Source organism: Erpetoichthys calabaricus, chromosome 12 (assembly GCF_900747795.2).
Source record: "Erpetoichthys calabaricus chromosome 12, fErpCal1.3, whole genome shotgun sequence".
Classification (NCBI taxonomy): domain Eukaryota; kingdom Metazoa; phylum Chordata; class Cladistia; order Polypteriformes; family Polypteridae; genus Erpetoichthys; species Erpetoichthys calabaricus.
The window spans coordinates 17974361-17991572 of record NC_041405.2 but is presented as its reverse complement, the minus strand read 5'-3'; the positions used below and the strand labels follow the sequence as shown (position 1 = coordinate 17991572).

The following is a 17212-nucleotide window of genomic DNA, read 5'->3' as shown; positions in this document are numbered from 1 at the left end:
CTAGGTACTTATGTTTATACTGGTCCTATTTCTTCTTAATTTAACAAAAAATAAATAAATAAATAAAATAAAGAATTTAATTGCATTTCCTCTCCACGTTTGCATGGGTTTCCTACTGGTGCTCCAGTTTTCTCTCACAGTCCAAAGACATGCAGGTTAGGTGGACTGATAGTGCCAAATTGGCCCTCGTGTGTGTCGGTGTGTGTTCACCCTGCGATGGGCAGATGTCATGTCCAGGGACTGTTCCTGCCTAGTGCCCTATGCTTGCTGGGACTGGCTCCAGCTGGCCAGGGACCTTTGCTTTGGATAAGTGGTGTTGCAAGACGGATGGTCAGATGAATGTCTTCAATGCCTCTGTTTACTTGTGTACATATGATTTTCAGGTTTTTAGATCAGAGATGCAGTTGATTTCTCTGTATGTTATTTCAGCCCACCCTAACCCTAACCTTAACCCTAACCCTAATATCAATAGCTGGTAGATGTTATGACCTGTTTGGCATCTTTGCCTGGCACTCCTCCAATAATGACCATGGGCCAGCTACATGGTCATCTGCTGAGGACTACGATTCATTGATGTTCCACATCTTACCCTGGTACATCTACTGGTAGCAGAGCACCGGCATGGACATCTTCCTGACACACCCTGCAGCTGGCCTTTGGGCCAGATGTTAGCACCCCACCCCAGCTCCTGTCTTTCCTCATGAGCCTCAACCAAAAACTACCCATCTCTGCCTCTCTTGCCAATTCTCTTCCTACTATCTGTCTCATGGTTCCAATAACTCCCATACCTTTGAGTTGGTGGCACATTGACATGCTGATGAACCTCAAGAAGGCAAGTGATGGGTCTCCACCTGGCCTCCATGTACTCTACAACCAGCTCAGGGTATTTGGCGCCCTTCCTCTCTTGAGTTTCTACTCCCCCCTTTTCCATGGGATGGTCAGCTCACTGACGAACACTTAGTGATATGGCGGACTATTGCCAACAATGTCTGGCCACAGATCTGATGTAAAAGATTCCTGGGGGAAATGGAGTTGTCGTCCAATGTTGATGCTCATTTTTCACTCCTTGCCAGGTACTCGTGTTGGAGTTGTTGAGGGAGTGCATTCAGCTCTCTTCCCCTGCTTAGTAAACTAGATGTACTGTCCCGCTGATGGGGTACACCTCTGTTTGCCTCTTGCTTACCAGTCTCCAACACTTTGGCCAGCTTTCTCAGGACTTGGTCATGCCACCACCTGTGCCATCCCTGTGCTATTGCAGTCTTACAGCCTGTTAGGATGTGTTGAAGGCTTGTGTTCGGTGCATTGCAGAGGAAGCAGCTAAGAACTATGAGACATGTGAGCGGTCTGTGGATATCTAGATGGTGCTGTTTAATCTAAATTTTACCAAGAGTTTTGAAACTTCATTAGTTCATGAATGTTCACAACCTACCAAAACCTTACGATATTAATACAGCTAGCATGATATACTGTTGGCAGGTTTAGTCACCGTCATTTTGCTTTACAGAGTTTGCAGTCTAGTAGCTTTCTATTTTTTCGTGTTGTTTTCTGAAGGCACTTTCTTCATTACATGGCCACAGTTAACCATAGCACGACCAGTTCAGAGACGCCACACAACCAGACACCATCTATACATTATAGCTAAGAAGCAGATTCCTCAAGAGAAGCCCATAAAACCACAGGGAGAAGAGGCTAACTCTAAACAGAGGATGCCACAGCCAGGAACTGAATGAGGGTCCCAGTGCTGTGAGGTGCTCACTATGTGGAGTGTATAGTGTCACACCTGCCAAGAACTGACCACAGGAGTACATGTGATGGATGAGGTCAAGATGACATGGCAGACTAACACCCCTCTGTTAGTATCCACAGAAGAGATGTTTTCAGCCACCCCAAAGAACCATAAAGTATCCAAACCCACCTGCATGCCTGTCCCTTCTGGTCGCAGGGCTAATTAAAAAAAAAAAAACAACCTGATGATCTGACATTGTCATTTTTGAACTGACTGGTGCATCAGACACATGTGGTGTCTGATTCCGGTGTCACCCAATGGTTCCTTGACCTCCGAGACCTCAAACTGATACAGTAAAAGGGACCAAGATGAGGAAAAGACCCGTCTTTTTGGGTTCTGACCACAGGAATACACAGGAGAGGTGACCTCCACCAATGCAGAGGGGTATACGGCTCTTTATTTACACCATTTTATAGAGACCTGTTGTCACTTTGCCATCTCTGTAGATCAATGTCACAAAAGACAAAATAAACCCACTGTGATTCAATGTTATATAACAATAAAAACAGAAAACATTAAAGGGGTGAACACTTTTATTGGTAATCCATGTACGTTGTGCATGATCGATTAACTTGCCATAAATCACAGCATTCATGGTACCATTGCAAATTATTAACAGAACAATTTGTTCAGAGTATTCTTTTTTCTACTCTTTTTTACATTGTATACAGCAAAAATTCTAGGAATCCTTTTTTAAGTCACTTAGCTGAGAATAAGGAGTACTGGTAGTGTAATTCTGGAGTGTTTTAAGGTCTCCTAATGTGATATTTGCAGAACACGTTTGCAATCACAAATATTTTTAATGACCGCTATATATTTTATTTACACTTCTGTGTGGATTTCCTGTATTCCTGTGCCTCTCTATTTTGTTTATGGTGCCTGCTGGTAGCATTGAGCCCCAGGCACTCACAATGGCGCAATTCCAGTCCTCTGGACTAGGCACCCAGTGATGAGGCTCTGACAGGTTTGTTAAACTTTATCAAATGTAATTCACCTTTTCTAAAGTGAGGTGTAAATGTCAAAGAAACCCTGAGGTTGATAACCCCAGCTGAGCTGTTGAGAACAAAATAACGCAGTCTAACTCGGGTTGATAATAAAATGCTTTTTATTCAATTACTTAAACACTTAACAAAACACAAGAACAGAAAAAGAAGTCTTACAATTGCTTAAGCGCCATCAAAGAGAGTCTACCTTCTACCTTAATCTTCAACAATAAATGATCTCAATGCAATAATGGTCTTCTTTAAATATTGTATGTCCTGCTGTCAACTTTTCTCAAAGTTTTTTTAATATTAAGTTATAAATTCCAACTCTGCTCACATTCATTTGGTGCTTAGCAATCACTTTTATTAACAACCCTTCTTCTTCTTCTTGTGCTTACCTTTATGCGACTACATATAACATGTAAAAGAAGACATTTTCAGGTTTTAATTACATTTTTTCTATTTCTTATGTAATCATTTGCAATTATATTAAAGAAAAGTATTTTCAAAGGCATAGCGACAGGACAAGCAAAACAGGCAGTTTCCTGGGGACCCGAACTTGGAAGGGGCCTCCCGAGGGCCTCCATTAACGTAAGTACTCATTACAGTGACGGTTCAGCTGCAGCCTATATATCACCCCCCGCCCCCCCCAAAACCCCAACCCCATGAAGCACAGGATTGACACATTGCAATGACACAGTCAGTAAAAAAGGGGACCCTGATCGCCATTACGACAGTGTTCGTAATAAATGTTAAATGCAATCAGTGCCATTTTGATAAATCATGAAAAGAATTTACATGTCTGGCAGCACAAACTGGATGGACTCAGTCTGTTTAGACATTCAGCTTCAGTCAATGCCCCCCGATCCCAGGTCCCACAGCCAAAGTCAGCAGCACCAATTCAGCCACAGGGTGAGTGAGTAACAGTGAGACGGGGGGGGGGGGGGGGTCTAAAAAGTTAAAATTTAGTCCCCTCAGCAACCTAAGTTACGGTTATGTCTTTACAAGCCCTTTCAATTTGCACCTTTTAATTTATTTTTAATCTGAATTTTCTTTATTTTATTTCTGTTACTTTATTCTATTGTTTTTTTTTTATTTTCTATAACAATGTGTGGTTTTAAATATTGCATTTCTGTTTATTAAATTCCCCCTGTTGATCTAATCAATTTAAACTTTACGTCAAAATCAAGGTAACAAATTTCACCATGATGGGACTCACGGCAAGGGGAGTTGGAGCACCCCGTGGAGATTTGATTTTATTTATTTTTTTGCCTGGAACCCCCTAAAATCACTCTCAGTATTTTACTTAACAGATTTTTTGGAAAAGCATGAATATTTTTGTACTACAATACACGCCTTAAAAATTCTTTCCCATGTAAGGACATTTTCCTGTGGAGAAAACACAGTAATGTACATAATAGGGCACTTTGGTGTGTATTTATGTTGATAGCAGGTCATGTCATTTCATTTTCTAACCTGCTCAATCCAGATCAGGCCGGGGGGGGGGGGGGGGTTTGGGGCTGGAGACTACCCAGCTTACATAGGGCAGAAGGCAGGAACAAACCCTGGACAGAACGCTAGTCCATCGCAGGGCAAATGTACACACATTTGACAAAGATACACAGGCCAATTCAGTGTCACCCATGGAAAATATGTAGCATGTCATATTTTTAAGTGACACTTTGCTCGTCCATGTTGATGTGATAGTGGGAATAAATATAATTGATTTGACTGGTGGGCGACTGATTTCAAGCATGACCCAGCTGCAGAAAAGAACGCATACTGCATGAAATGTATGTGCAAAAACTAGACAAAAAAACGTTTAAAATGGGAGTTGTTTGGCTATTATTTAGCAAAAAACAAAAATCTGCCAATGGGGTAAGCAAAACTTACTTGACAAGATTTCTTAAAGTAAGCTAAGTAAATACAAATGTTTTGATCAGTCAATAATTGTTAGAATAAGGAAAACAAGATTTAACGTCACGATATGAATACTTTTCACTTGCTTAGATTTCATTTTTATGCGGAGCAGGTACACAAGGAAGTGTGAATGAGGATTTAGGGAGCAAAACTTCAACCACAAAAACTTTTCAAAGTGAGTTTCATGTTTTGCATTTGTGAAATCGCCTGCAAAACAAGTTTCAGTGTCAGTTCTGCGAAAGTGTATATGAGTCGAAACTTACACATTTCGCTCATGATGGCTGACAAGTACTGTACGTTCAAAAGCATTTTCCATCCATCCATCCATCCATCCATCCATCCATCCATCCATCCATCCATCCATCCATTATCCAACCCGCTACAGTATATCCTAATACAAGGTCACGGGGGGTCTGCTAAGGCCAATCCCAGCCAACACAGGCAGGAACAAATCTTGGGCAGGGCGCCAGCCCACCACGGACAAAAGCATTTTGTAGATAATTATTCCTTACCACGTCTACCAAGAGCTCTGGAAGTCCAGTAGATGTTGGCTTACTGTTGTACCAGTGATATTTATGAGTAAAACCAGACTGCCACTGGCCTGTTTGTTTTGAGCCAAATGAGCTAATTCACACTTTATTTTTCTTTTTTGCATATAAACCTCTCTAAATTATACATGATCTCTGCTTTTTTACTTTCTCCTTTACGAAGTGAAGGGAACGTATTGTAATCGTCCAAAAATCCATGAAGGATGATAATTTGAGTACGCTTTCACTTAGGTCAACCAAATGTTGCATACAAGTATTAGAAATCTACAGTACATTTTGTACCTATCAACTTTTGGGCTATTTCCGCTAACCGGAAGTGGTACTTTACCTTTTTGTTCATGCAGCTGCAGAGTCTGATTTAGTCAACTTTACTTTTATAATAATTGTTCAATATGTTCTTAATTTGATTTGATTTGTTGTTGATGGTTCTTTAATGTACATAATATAAATATATAATCATTGTCTTGCAGTTTACTCCTCAAATATCTATCCCCATATCTGAGTATATGAGGAGTCTACGAGAGACCAATCCCGATTTTTACATAAGGAGTAGTTTTAGATCAAGCAATGATGTTTACAGTTTCAGCAATTCCAAACCCCGGATAAAGTGGCTCGGTGAACTTGTGGTTAATTGTGTGTAGGTGTGTGATTCTGTCGGTCAAAGCATAAAAGCTAAGAAAGCCCGCTTGATAGTCCAGATAAACTCCTACTCTGGAGCTCTGAGCAGCTATTTCCGTCACCGTGTTGTTGTGACACACAGAATAAGTGGAACTGCAGATGCGTATACACCAAGACTTGTTATTGCAGCCAAGGACACATTCATCTCCTTCTCCTTTCCGGGCAATTCCTTTATAGGCCACCCCTATAGTAGCCCTCCTTCCACTCCACTCCACCTCCCAGTAACAGTGACTTCCAGAGAGAGCTTCCTTGCAAAGAACTTGAGGCCAGCAATCAAATCTTTCTTGACAATTAGGACTCTGAGTTCCAGCCCCCCATGTTGCCTTTTTGTTTCCTTCCGACAAAGTAAGGCATCTGTGTGCAGTTTTGGGGTCCAGTGTCAGCTGACAGATGTCTGAATGAATAGAAAAGACAAAAAGGTTTATTTTTTTCAGTGTTTAATCTTTTATTGCATCTTTTAAAAAATTCCAAACAATTTTCAGTAACCATTTATGTCTTCATTACAGCCAATTTTTGTTGGCTTGGACGTGTACAAAGGATGCCTCTTGCTCATCGTCTTTAAGAGGAATACGAGGCACAGCCCACTGGTAAAAATCTTTTAAATTGGTCAAATTCAATTTTATTGCACTAAGTAATTATTTTAGAATTCTGTTTTTATTTAATAATTTATTGTAGGCCTTGTATGTAAAAATGATGTCCTGTAAGTTGCTGACTGGATTAAAGCAAATTTTCAGTTGTGAACCATAAAAGGTAAACTAACTAATTATATATAATGAAAAAAGGAACTATTGAACTGGAATTAAATGAATTTTACATTTTTGCAGAATATTCTTTTTATTATACCAAGAAAAAATAGACATTACTCTAACACTATTTTTTTAAAAACACAAAAGATATATACCATGAGCATTTTTCTAAATTTGTATTTTTGGAATATTCATTAGCATTAAATACTCCATCCAAAAGTGATATATATACTAGGGGGCTTACCCCGTACTCACTTCTCTCGCCAACCCCCCTTCACATCACGTCTCTGCCACTGGTGTTGTGAAGAGGGGGTCTGAACGCATCCCAAGGAGACACAGTTGCTCCTCTGAAACCCCCTCTTAATACAGAGGGAAACTCATACAGTTTTTTTTACCTCCTCTTTGCTCGATCAGCTGGTGGCTTGCTGCTGCTGCTGCCGTGTCACGTGATCTGCATCTCGCGCAGCGCTTTGAACATTTAAAAGCCTGTACAGCAGCTGTCTTCATCAACTACCCTTTGTCTTTTTTTTCTCTTTTTGTCTTTGTCTTTTATTTCTGGCACTGTTAAATATGTTGGCACAAAGTCTCATCTCGCGGGACCTGAGTTCTTGATAATTTACTTTATAGTTTAAAAACAGAATAAGAATCTGAAAATCTAACAACATCACATTAAAGTTCGATAAAGAATGATACCAAACATATATACAGTGGAACCTCGGTTCACGAACGTCTCGGTACATGTACAAATCGGTTTACAACCAAAAAGTTCACCAAACTTTTGCCTCGGTTCACGACCACACACTCTGTATACGAACAAGCCAGTTTCCCTTTCGGTTCGTACATGTTCAGTCTGTCCCTGTGCATTTCCTGTGCAGCGAGCAAGAGAGAGAGAGAGAGAAAGCGCGACACACACACACACAGAGGCAGCGCGAGAGAGAGAGACAGACGCACACACACAGGCAGTGCGAGAGAGAGGGCTGGACACATAAGGTAGGAAGGCAGTTAAAGAATGCATCGGGCTTGATTTTGTTTTCACTTCTGTTTACAGCAATCGGTTTGTAGCGTGCATTACTGCAATGTTACTTTTCTTGGTGGTTTATTAAATTATGGATTTTTTTAAATGTTCATTTTTTTCCCTGTGCTTAAAACTCATTAAAAAAAAAAGTGTTTTTTGCCAGCGGTTGGTAGCGCTATAGCTATAACAGAGAAAATAACAGTTTTCTCTGTTATAGTAAACTAAATGTAAAAACATTGAATTACGCTGTGCATTCTATGGTTTAATTAACTATATTTGTGCTTAAAAACTTAAAAAAAATATATATTTACATACAGTTCGTATGGTCTGGAACGGATTAATTGTATTTACATACAATCCTATGGGGGAAATTGCTTCGGTTCACGACCAAATCAGTTTTCGACCAGAGTTTTGGAATGAATTATGGTCGTGTACTGAGATTCCACAGTATGTAGGTTTTAAAATAAGCCGATTTAAAGCGTGACAAAAAACATGATAATAAAACATCACATAAAATCGTTGCACAAAATTGTTGCACTTTTAGGTTTAGGATTTGATATATAGAGAGTAGATTACCCCATATGGTTTCTGGTGTTGGCTGAGAAAAAATTTTAATCTCATGTTTTTATTTAGGACTGAAAGTAAAAGTTTGATAGAACAAAAACAATGACATCCGATGCTGTGCAATGGAAAGCAATGAGAAATATATCCATGAATCAATGAAACAAAAAATTCTCACATTACTCATGTCACATAATCCGAATGTAAGTTATCCAGTCTTTTGCGTGAAATGTGCAAAACGCAGACATTTGGAATTGAAGATTTGCCTCTTCTTCTCATTCATTAGTCAAGAGTGCTGTCTTCAAATCAGAAGCACAGTATTATGGGAACAGGCTTTACTGTTTATTGCATTTCCTGAATTTTCTAGAAATAACTATTACTAATATTTAAAAAAATATACATGCATTTTGCACTTTTTGTGCATACTTTCAAATAGCAGACATCTAGATTATGTAACACGAGTAATATGATCATTTTTTTTTTTTCCATGGGCATTTTCTACATTGTTTGCTGTTGTACAGCACTGATTCCTACTCAGTTCTTTTTCATCATAAAATTTTTTCTCTTTCTGCATAAAAAACATGACATTAAAAATTTTACTGGCCATCACTACAAACTACATGGGGTAAGTAATATATAATGTCAATGAAATGTTGCATCTTGACTCCAAAGGGCAAGAAGATGTCCTACCAAACTGAAAGTTCAAGTACTCCTTGTCAATAGTGGACCATCATGCCAGTCAGTGGGTTGAGTCTCTTCAGCATTGCTTCTGCCTTCCCCTGAGTATAAACATTCATAAGCATAGCAAAGATATTTTCAATCTCTTACATTTTAGAAGTTCATATCGATTTTTGGGATTTTCTCCAGGCCCCGGTGATGTTGCACTGGAATAAATGGGTTCACAACATGGCTCCCTGAATGAATACATGTTTTGTTCGTTGATGTTTTCTGAAGTCTGTGTTCCTAGGGAAAGAAGAAATATAAGCAGTACATGAGCCCCGTGAGTGGAAAACACAAGGATTTTGGCTTCTGTTAGAAAGTGAACACCAAAGGTCATGTGAAAAGATAATTTCTCCTCAGCAATTAATAAAGTATATCATCATCATCCAAACTTAACAAATACTTTGCTGTAGTTAATCATTTGCATGAATTTTTATAATTGGAGCACACAGTCAGAAGGAGATGTTAGTTTGGTAGCCTGGTGATCCAACTTCTATGTCTTAGCCTCTAAACTACACTGCCTTTCACTCGTGATATTGAATATATCCTTACACAAAGACTACAAAGTATGTGAAATGTCACAGGCATAAGGTGGAAAGCTGGAAATCACAAGATTGTCAGGTTAGTTCGTGTCCCCGACTCATTATGAGTCTCAGCAAGTGGTTCTCCAGAGTAGAAATTGTAATAGTATACACATAAACACACCAGATAAAGATTATATAAACAGCACCTATAAAATGTATTCACCCCCTTGGAAGGTCTCACATTTTATTATCATACAGCACTGGATCACAGTTGAATTTATTTGGCATTTATTGAAATTGATCAACAGAAAAAGACTAATGTCAAAGTGGGAACAAATCTATTACAAAAATTAAACAGAAAATAATCAATGAAATAAGTATTAAGTAGATGCGCCTTTAGCAGCCATGACAGCCTTGAGTCTGTGTGCACAGGTCTCTAACTGGACACTGCAATTTGTCCATTTTCTTCTTTGCAAAACTGCTCCAGCTCTGTCAGGTTGCACAGAGACCGAGAGTGAACATCAAGTCTAACGACAAACTCTCAATTGTACTGAGTTCTGGTCTCGAACTCAACTGCTCCATGACATTAACATTTTTTTTTTTATTCTTTTTTTAAAAAGCAATTCCTGTGTATGCCTGGGATTGTCATCTTGCTGGAAACCAAATCATCTCCCAAGATGCAGGTTTCTTGCAGGCTGTTTTTGTCCCATTTCATTATCTACCCTCATAAGCCTTTCAGGACTTATTGCAGAGAAGCAGTCTCACATCATGATGTTGCCACCACCATCCTTCATGATGGAAATGGTTTATATTTGATAACGGGCAGTGTTTTGATCTCATTAGACCACAGAACCTTTTTCTAGCTGACTTTTGAGTCTCCCATGTACCTTCTGGTAATCTCCAGCTGATATGTCATGTGCTCTAGACAAAACAACAAATTAAACCACTCTGGTCCAATGTTGTATGAAAATGAAATGGAAAAACTTGCAAGGTGGTGAATACTTTTTATAGGCACTATATAGATGATATACTATATAGACAAAAGTATTGGGACACACCTGTTAATTATTAAATTCAGTTGTTCCAATCAGACCCTTTGCCACAGGTGTATAAAACTCAAGCACCTAGCCATGCAGTCTCTATTTACAAACATTTGTGGAACAAAATTGGTCATTCTGAAGAGCTCAGCTACTTCAAGTGTGGGACTGCGATAGGATGCCACCATTGTAATAAGATGGTTTGTGAAATTTCATCCCTGCTGGATATTCCATGGTCAACTGTAAGGGGTGTTATTGGAAAGTGGAAGCATTTAGGAACAACAGCAACTCAACCATGAAGCAGAAGACCACATAAAGTCACAGAGCGGGGTCAATGACTGCCAAGGTGACTCCATAGTAGAAAAGTTCCAGACTTACACAGGTATTAATGTAAACACAAAAACTGTGCGGCAGGAGCTTCATGGAATGGGTTGCCGTGGCCGAGCAGCTGCATGCAAACCTCACACCCTCAAGTTCAATGTTTATTATTGGATGGAGTAGTGTAAAGTACACTGTCACTGGACTGTGGAGCAGTAGAAATGTGTTCTATGGAGTGATGAATCAAGCGTCTCTGTTTGGCAGTCAGATGGGCGAGTCTGGGTTTGGTGGTTGCCAGGAGAACATTACTTGCCTGACTGTATTGTGCAAACTGTGATGTCTGGTGAAGGAGGAATAATGGTGTGGGGCTGTTTTCCAAGGTTTGGTTTAAGCCTCTTACTTCTAGTGAAGGGCAATCTTAATGCTTCAGCATATCAAGTCATTCTGGATAACGCTATGCTTCCAACCTTGTGGAAACAGTTTGGGGAAGTCCCTTATCTTTTCCTGCATGACTGTGACCCAGTGCACAAAGCAAGGTCCATAAAGACGTGGTTGGATGAGTTTGGTGTGGATAAACTTGACTGGCCCACACAGAGCCCTGACCTCAACCCCATCTAACACCTCTAGGATGAACCGAAACAGAGATTGAGAGCCAGGCCTTCTCGTCCAACATCAGTACCTGACCTCATAAATGTGCCCATTCATTCTGTGGAGCAAATTCCCACAGAAACACTCCAAACTCTTGTGGAAAGCCTTCCAAGAAGAGTGGAAGCTGTTATAGCTGCAAAGGGGGGTACCAACTCCATTTTAAAGTCTATGTCTTTGAATGCAGTGTCATTAAGGTGCCTGTTGGTGAAATGGTCAGACGTCCCAATACTTTTATCTATCTATCTATCTATCTATCTATCTATCTATCTATCTATCTATCTATCTATCTATCTATCTATCTATCTATCTATCTATCTATCTATCTATCTATCTATCTATCTATCTATCTATCTATCTATCTATCTATCTATCTATCTATCTATCTATCTATCTATCTATCTATCTAATATATACATATATTTTTTTTTTTCTTAGATCTGAAACACAGTCTGATTAATTGGGTAGTTACCTACCAGGTAATGTTTGAGGTTGTTCAGCAAACATCCACCATGTACTCTCATTTGCAAGAAGTAGATCATAATATGTTATACAGTATCTGCCAAATAATACAAAGAGTACACAACAAGTGTTTCACCCTTATTGGGGCTTGTCACTATACACTATACATATATATTGTGGCAGGTGGCAGGGTCCCATGCCTGTCCTGGACACCCCTTGTATATATGTTCCGGGGGAGCAACCATGGGCTCCTCAGTACCTCCCCCTGGATGCTTGGTGGCAGCCTCCCTGGCTGATGATGGTGCCTCAGTTTCCCACAGGGCTCTATGGGAGATGGAGATCTCCACAGCTCTGTTGGGATCTGGGGTGGCCGCCAGGGGGTGCTGCATGGGTCCCTGAGCCGGCCCGGACAACTATACTGCCCCGCCCGGAAGTGCAGTTAGAAACAGGTGATCAAGCACTTCCAGGTGGACTATGAAAAGGGCCAGCAACCACCACTCAGGAGCCAGAATCAGGAGGAAGAGGACGAGGTTGCCAAGGAGGAGTGGTGGTGCCAAACGGGAGTGTTGTGTTGTTTGGATTATGTGCTTTTGGGACTGTGTTATGCTAGTGGGGTTCATGGGGAAGACGTGCCCCACAGGTGAAGAAAAACAAAAGTCTCTGTGTTTTTACATGTGCCCCTGTCTGAGTCTGTGCCAGGTCGGGCGCTATACAGTGTCCAATTCACAATATTATATATATAAATATATATATATAGTGCCTATACCATATAAGCAATTAACAAAAAAGACAACTCACTGATTTTATGGATTTTCAGCAACAAAAAGTCATTAATATCCTTCAAATGCCTCTTCAGGATGGGCATGTCATTCTTCAGGGTCTCTGAGAACAAATCTGTATTTATACAGATATTGTGTGAATCTCTATCTTTAGGAAGAGCACAAACAGATGGGAACTCCTAAAAGAAGAAAGAGGATTATAGTGACAGATGAAATCCATTCACAGGGGCAGTTCATTGCAGGGCACACTCATTTGTACCAAGCCTTTTGAGTTATGCTAATTAGCATATGTGGTTTAAATCTAGAATAAAAGGAGAAAAACCTTTGGAGATATGGCGAATATATTCACACTCCAAACAGAGAGTGACCTCTTTCCCCATGTTGCCTTAGAGCAGTAGTCTCAAACTCCGGTCTTGGAGGGCCCCAGTGGTTGCAGGTTTTCATCTGTACCCCTTTCTTAATTAGTGACCTGATTGTGCAGCTAATTAACTTCTTTTGAATTTATTTTAATTGACTTGCTCTTGAAGACGCAGACCCCTTAATTGTTTCTTTTCCTTTAATCAGATGTGAAACAATAATGAGCCGAAAACCGGACCAGCAAACTGGTGTCCATCATACAATATCTGAAAATAAACAAAGGTGAAGGTTTCAGGAATGTTGATCTGCTCAGGTCCCCAAAACTTTTTTGCAGTTGCTCTTAGAAAAGAGAAAATCGAAATGTCTGCTATTGCACAATGAGAGCAGCAACCAGCCATGGAATTAAAGAATGAGTTAAATTAATGACAAGACTCAGAACCTAATTAAGCAACTGGTTGGAGTGAAATTGGTCAGAGTTTGAGGCCCTGACTTAGTTGGTCTTCTGTTACATCACTCATTAAGGAAAGAAATGAAACAATTCAGGGGAACAAATCTCAAAAAACAAGCCAATTAAAATGATAGATAGATAGATAGATAGATAGATAGATAGATAGATAGATAGATAGATAGATAGATAGATAGATAGATAGATAGATAGATAGATAGATTTAGTATAGTAGGCAGGATAACGATAGATAGATAGATAGATAGATAGATAGATAGATAGATAGATAGATAGATAGATAGATAGATAGATAGATAGATACTTTATTAATCCCAAGGGGAAATTCACATTATCCAGCAGCAGCATACTGATACAAAAAACAATATTAAATTAAAGATTGATAATAATGCAGGTAAAAAATGGAGTTAATTAGCAACAAAAGTGGGTCACCAATTAAGAAAGGGCTTAGAATGAAAAACTGCAGGCACTGTGGCCCCCCAGGCCCGGAGTTTGAGACCACTGCCTTAGAGTGATTCACATTTTCCAGCATCATTTAGATTGGATGTGTTACCTGCAGGAAGTGGATGTGGTCGTCTGTCTGTGAAAGCTCCACCAGCTCGGCCTCTCTCCTCTTCAGCTCCTCGGTCTCCTTCTCCAGTTGCACTATCTGCGCCTCAGCATTCAGAATTTCTTTCTGCTCATGAGATCTAATGAGCTCAGTCACCTCTGACTGCAGGCTCTCAACGGACTGAAGCAGAGAGGTGAAGATCTCCTTGTATCCTTGCTTTTCTCTCACTGATGAGCTCTGTGTAAAGCAAAATGGGAATTATGTTGAGTTACATTCTTGAGCCCATTAGTTGGGTTCTTCTTGTGGTAGGATCAGTTTCAGCAGCAAAAAATCCATTTCCTGGCTGAAATAATTTTGGGAGAGGAACTGCAAACTTTGGATCATAAATGTTCAGTTTTAGATGTTGTCATTGTTTAAAACAGGAAGAGAACGATTAATTCTGCATCCTGACTAAGGTACAATAACTAATTTCAATGTTCGGAGATATGGTTTTCCAACACACAGTTTAGTTTGTTTGCTAAAATCGCTTTTGTTTTGCTCAGACTTGTCATGTGGTTTGTGTTTAAACCTACACATGATCAGCTGTATCACTCTTCATTCAAAGGTGCTGATGAATGCAAATGAAAAGTTTATGAACCCCAGTATCAGAGAGAGCACTGAGAACAAATCTTCCTTACATTTTGTTTGACACTTTGCGATACTGTGAGCAAGTAGTAACTTTTTGCATACACCCGAGCAGGGATCTCAAGTTGTGTTCTGGTGGGCCCACCGTAGCTGCAGGTTTTGCAATCATTGAGTTATTTTTTTCCTTTAATTTATCTCATAATTTAATTGGCTGGCTTTTTTTACTTTTTATTCTGAAAAAAAGTGCAGTGGAGTGAGATTTACATTTACAAGAAATTGTTTTTTTTGGTATACCTTTCAGTGCTTAATTCTCTTCTGTCATCTTCTTTTTAACCCTTTAAACTCTGACCCTTTCTTTTAAATAAAACTGCATTAAATCGTTCATTTCCTAATTGCTATAATTTAAGTACAGAGTTTAGCTGTTAAAAATACGTATTGCATTCCCCAGCATCACATTGAATCTTCTTCATAGATGGATGACTTGCTGTATCAAACCCCTTTTCCATGATTTTCTTGATCATTCTGATTCAATTATGTACAATTTGATTATTATCTTCTAAATAAGAGGAAGTGTTTCCATTTTAATTTTTTTATAAAGATATTTTTGAATCTTGTCATCTATTGTTGTGGTAATTTGGACACACAGTATCATTTCTTTACCAATTACCATATATACTAGCAGATAAGTTCTCCTGCGGATAAGTCGGAACTTGATTTAACTGTATAATTTCTGTTATCTTATAATGTCGATCGCATAAGTCGAATGTAGAAAACTCACGCTATTGGTCCCAGAGATTACGATATGCTAATGCCCACCTGAGAGAGTAACCACGGAGCACACAGCCTTTGATTCTATGCTTTGTGCCTACGTGACCACACGATAATACCCGAACTATTCCAAATTGACGTTTGCACTGATTTGTGTTTTTTGTATCTCACACCCTCATACACCTTTATCGTAAGAACATCCCTTATCTACGATGGAGCGTTCGATCAGAAGAAAATATGAAGGTGGTTTGAAATTAAGCGTCGTTGAAGTGGCGAAAGAAATTGGTAACAGCACTGCTGCAACAAAGTTTGACGTGTCTGAGAAACTGATGAGAGATTGGAGGAGGCAAGAAGATTTAAAAAAATAATAAAGTGTCGCATTTTTGAACGGGCGTACAAGTCAGGTCTGATTTTATGATCGATTTTTCGGGTTTCAAGACCCGACTTATATGTGAGTATATACGGTATGTATATTCTGACAGAGTAAGATCTGCCCTTCAAAATAATACATAGGCCATTAGTCTTAGATAATTGATATGCACGCTAAGGAAAATTATTTGAAAACAGTAAAAAAGGAGAAAAGTAATCTTAGTTTTGGTTCTGCTTCAAAACAGTACAACAAGAAACATTAGTTGTAGATATTTCCTAACACATTTCTTCTAGGTGTTTCAAACTCATTCACTGATACATTTAGAGTGTTTGGACGTTTATTCCATCACCTATGGAAATAAGAACAGTATTGAATATCAGTTGTTTTTGGTAAAAAAACATTACTGCATTTCACAATTTGTTCTGCCCCAACATATGTGTACAACATAACTAGTTCTTCAGGTTTAAAAACTCTAAAATCTTTATTTTGAGGGCTGAAACATAAATATTGAGTGAAGCATGATGAGGTTATAGCCAGTTAAATCAAGGCAGCAAAAAATTGACACAAACGAGGCCGAGTTTAAAGGGTTTAATTCACATTTTCTTTGGAGTTTGCTCCAATTGTAGTGGACCACTGACAGTGATGAACTGAGCAGACATCATTGTAAACAACACAGAATGCAAAAAGGGGTTGTGATTTGACTTGTGTGCTTATCATCCGCCTTAATAAAAGGATAGATGTCTATATGAGGCTCTGTGTGCTTGCTACTGTATGTCTCTGTCATTCCACCAGATGGCACATTGCAAACATTTGTAGTAATGCATTAATTTGTGATGTGCCATCTACTGGAATGACAAACGCAGTGCATTTTATTACTACATGCTTTACAAAATACTTTCCATTGGATGGTGCATTGCAAATCTTAATACTGAATCCATGTTGATTATTTAGATTTCAAACCATCTTAAATAGGTGGCACTTTTAGTCTTATATATAAACGTCTACACGCGGAAGTGTGTCTGTCTGTCTGTTCGGCGAGGCGGCCTGGAAGTGCGAGGCTACCACATGAAGCTCAAAGAGCGGGCAAGGCAGCCCCAAATTAACGAGTTGGAAGAAGAAAGAAATACGAGGCTACAGCATGAAGCTGAAAGAAAGAGACTCCGTCACCAAAGTGAAACCACGAGGAAAGACAAAGTTAGCCGCTAATACACAAGCGAGACGAGCACATCGGCAAAACAAAACCTCCAAGGAGAAAGAATCTTGCTTAGCCACTGATAGACAAGTGAGGCGAGCACATCAGCAAAATGAAAGGTTCAAGGAGAGAGAAAGTCACTTAGCCATCCGACTCTGCATTTCAA

General features: G+C 39.4%; 1 protein-coding gene across 1 annotated transcript in view; it reads right to left on the bottom strand.

Moving 5' to 3' along the window:
• Positions 1-5738: 5738 nt before the first annotated feature.
• LOC114662982 (uncharacterized) overlaps positions 5739-17212 on the bottom strand; it is a 70111-nt gene continuing 58637 nt past the window's right edge. Inside the window, exons 15-18 of the mRNA XM_028816735.2 lie at positions 14096-14329; positions 12742-12901; positions 9066-9200; positions 5739-6309 (exon numbers count right to left, since the gene is read on the bottom strand). Of these exons, the coding sequence (XP_028672568.2) occupies positions 5798-6309; positions 9066-9200; positions 12742-12901; positions 14096-14329 (1041 nt within the window). The 3' untranslated portion in view covers positions 5739-5797. The remainder of the gene's footprint in view (positions 6310-9065; positions 9201-12741; positions 12902-14095; positions 14330-17212) is intronic.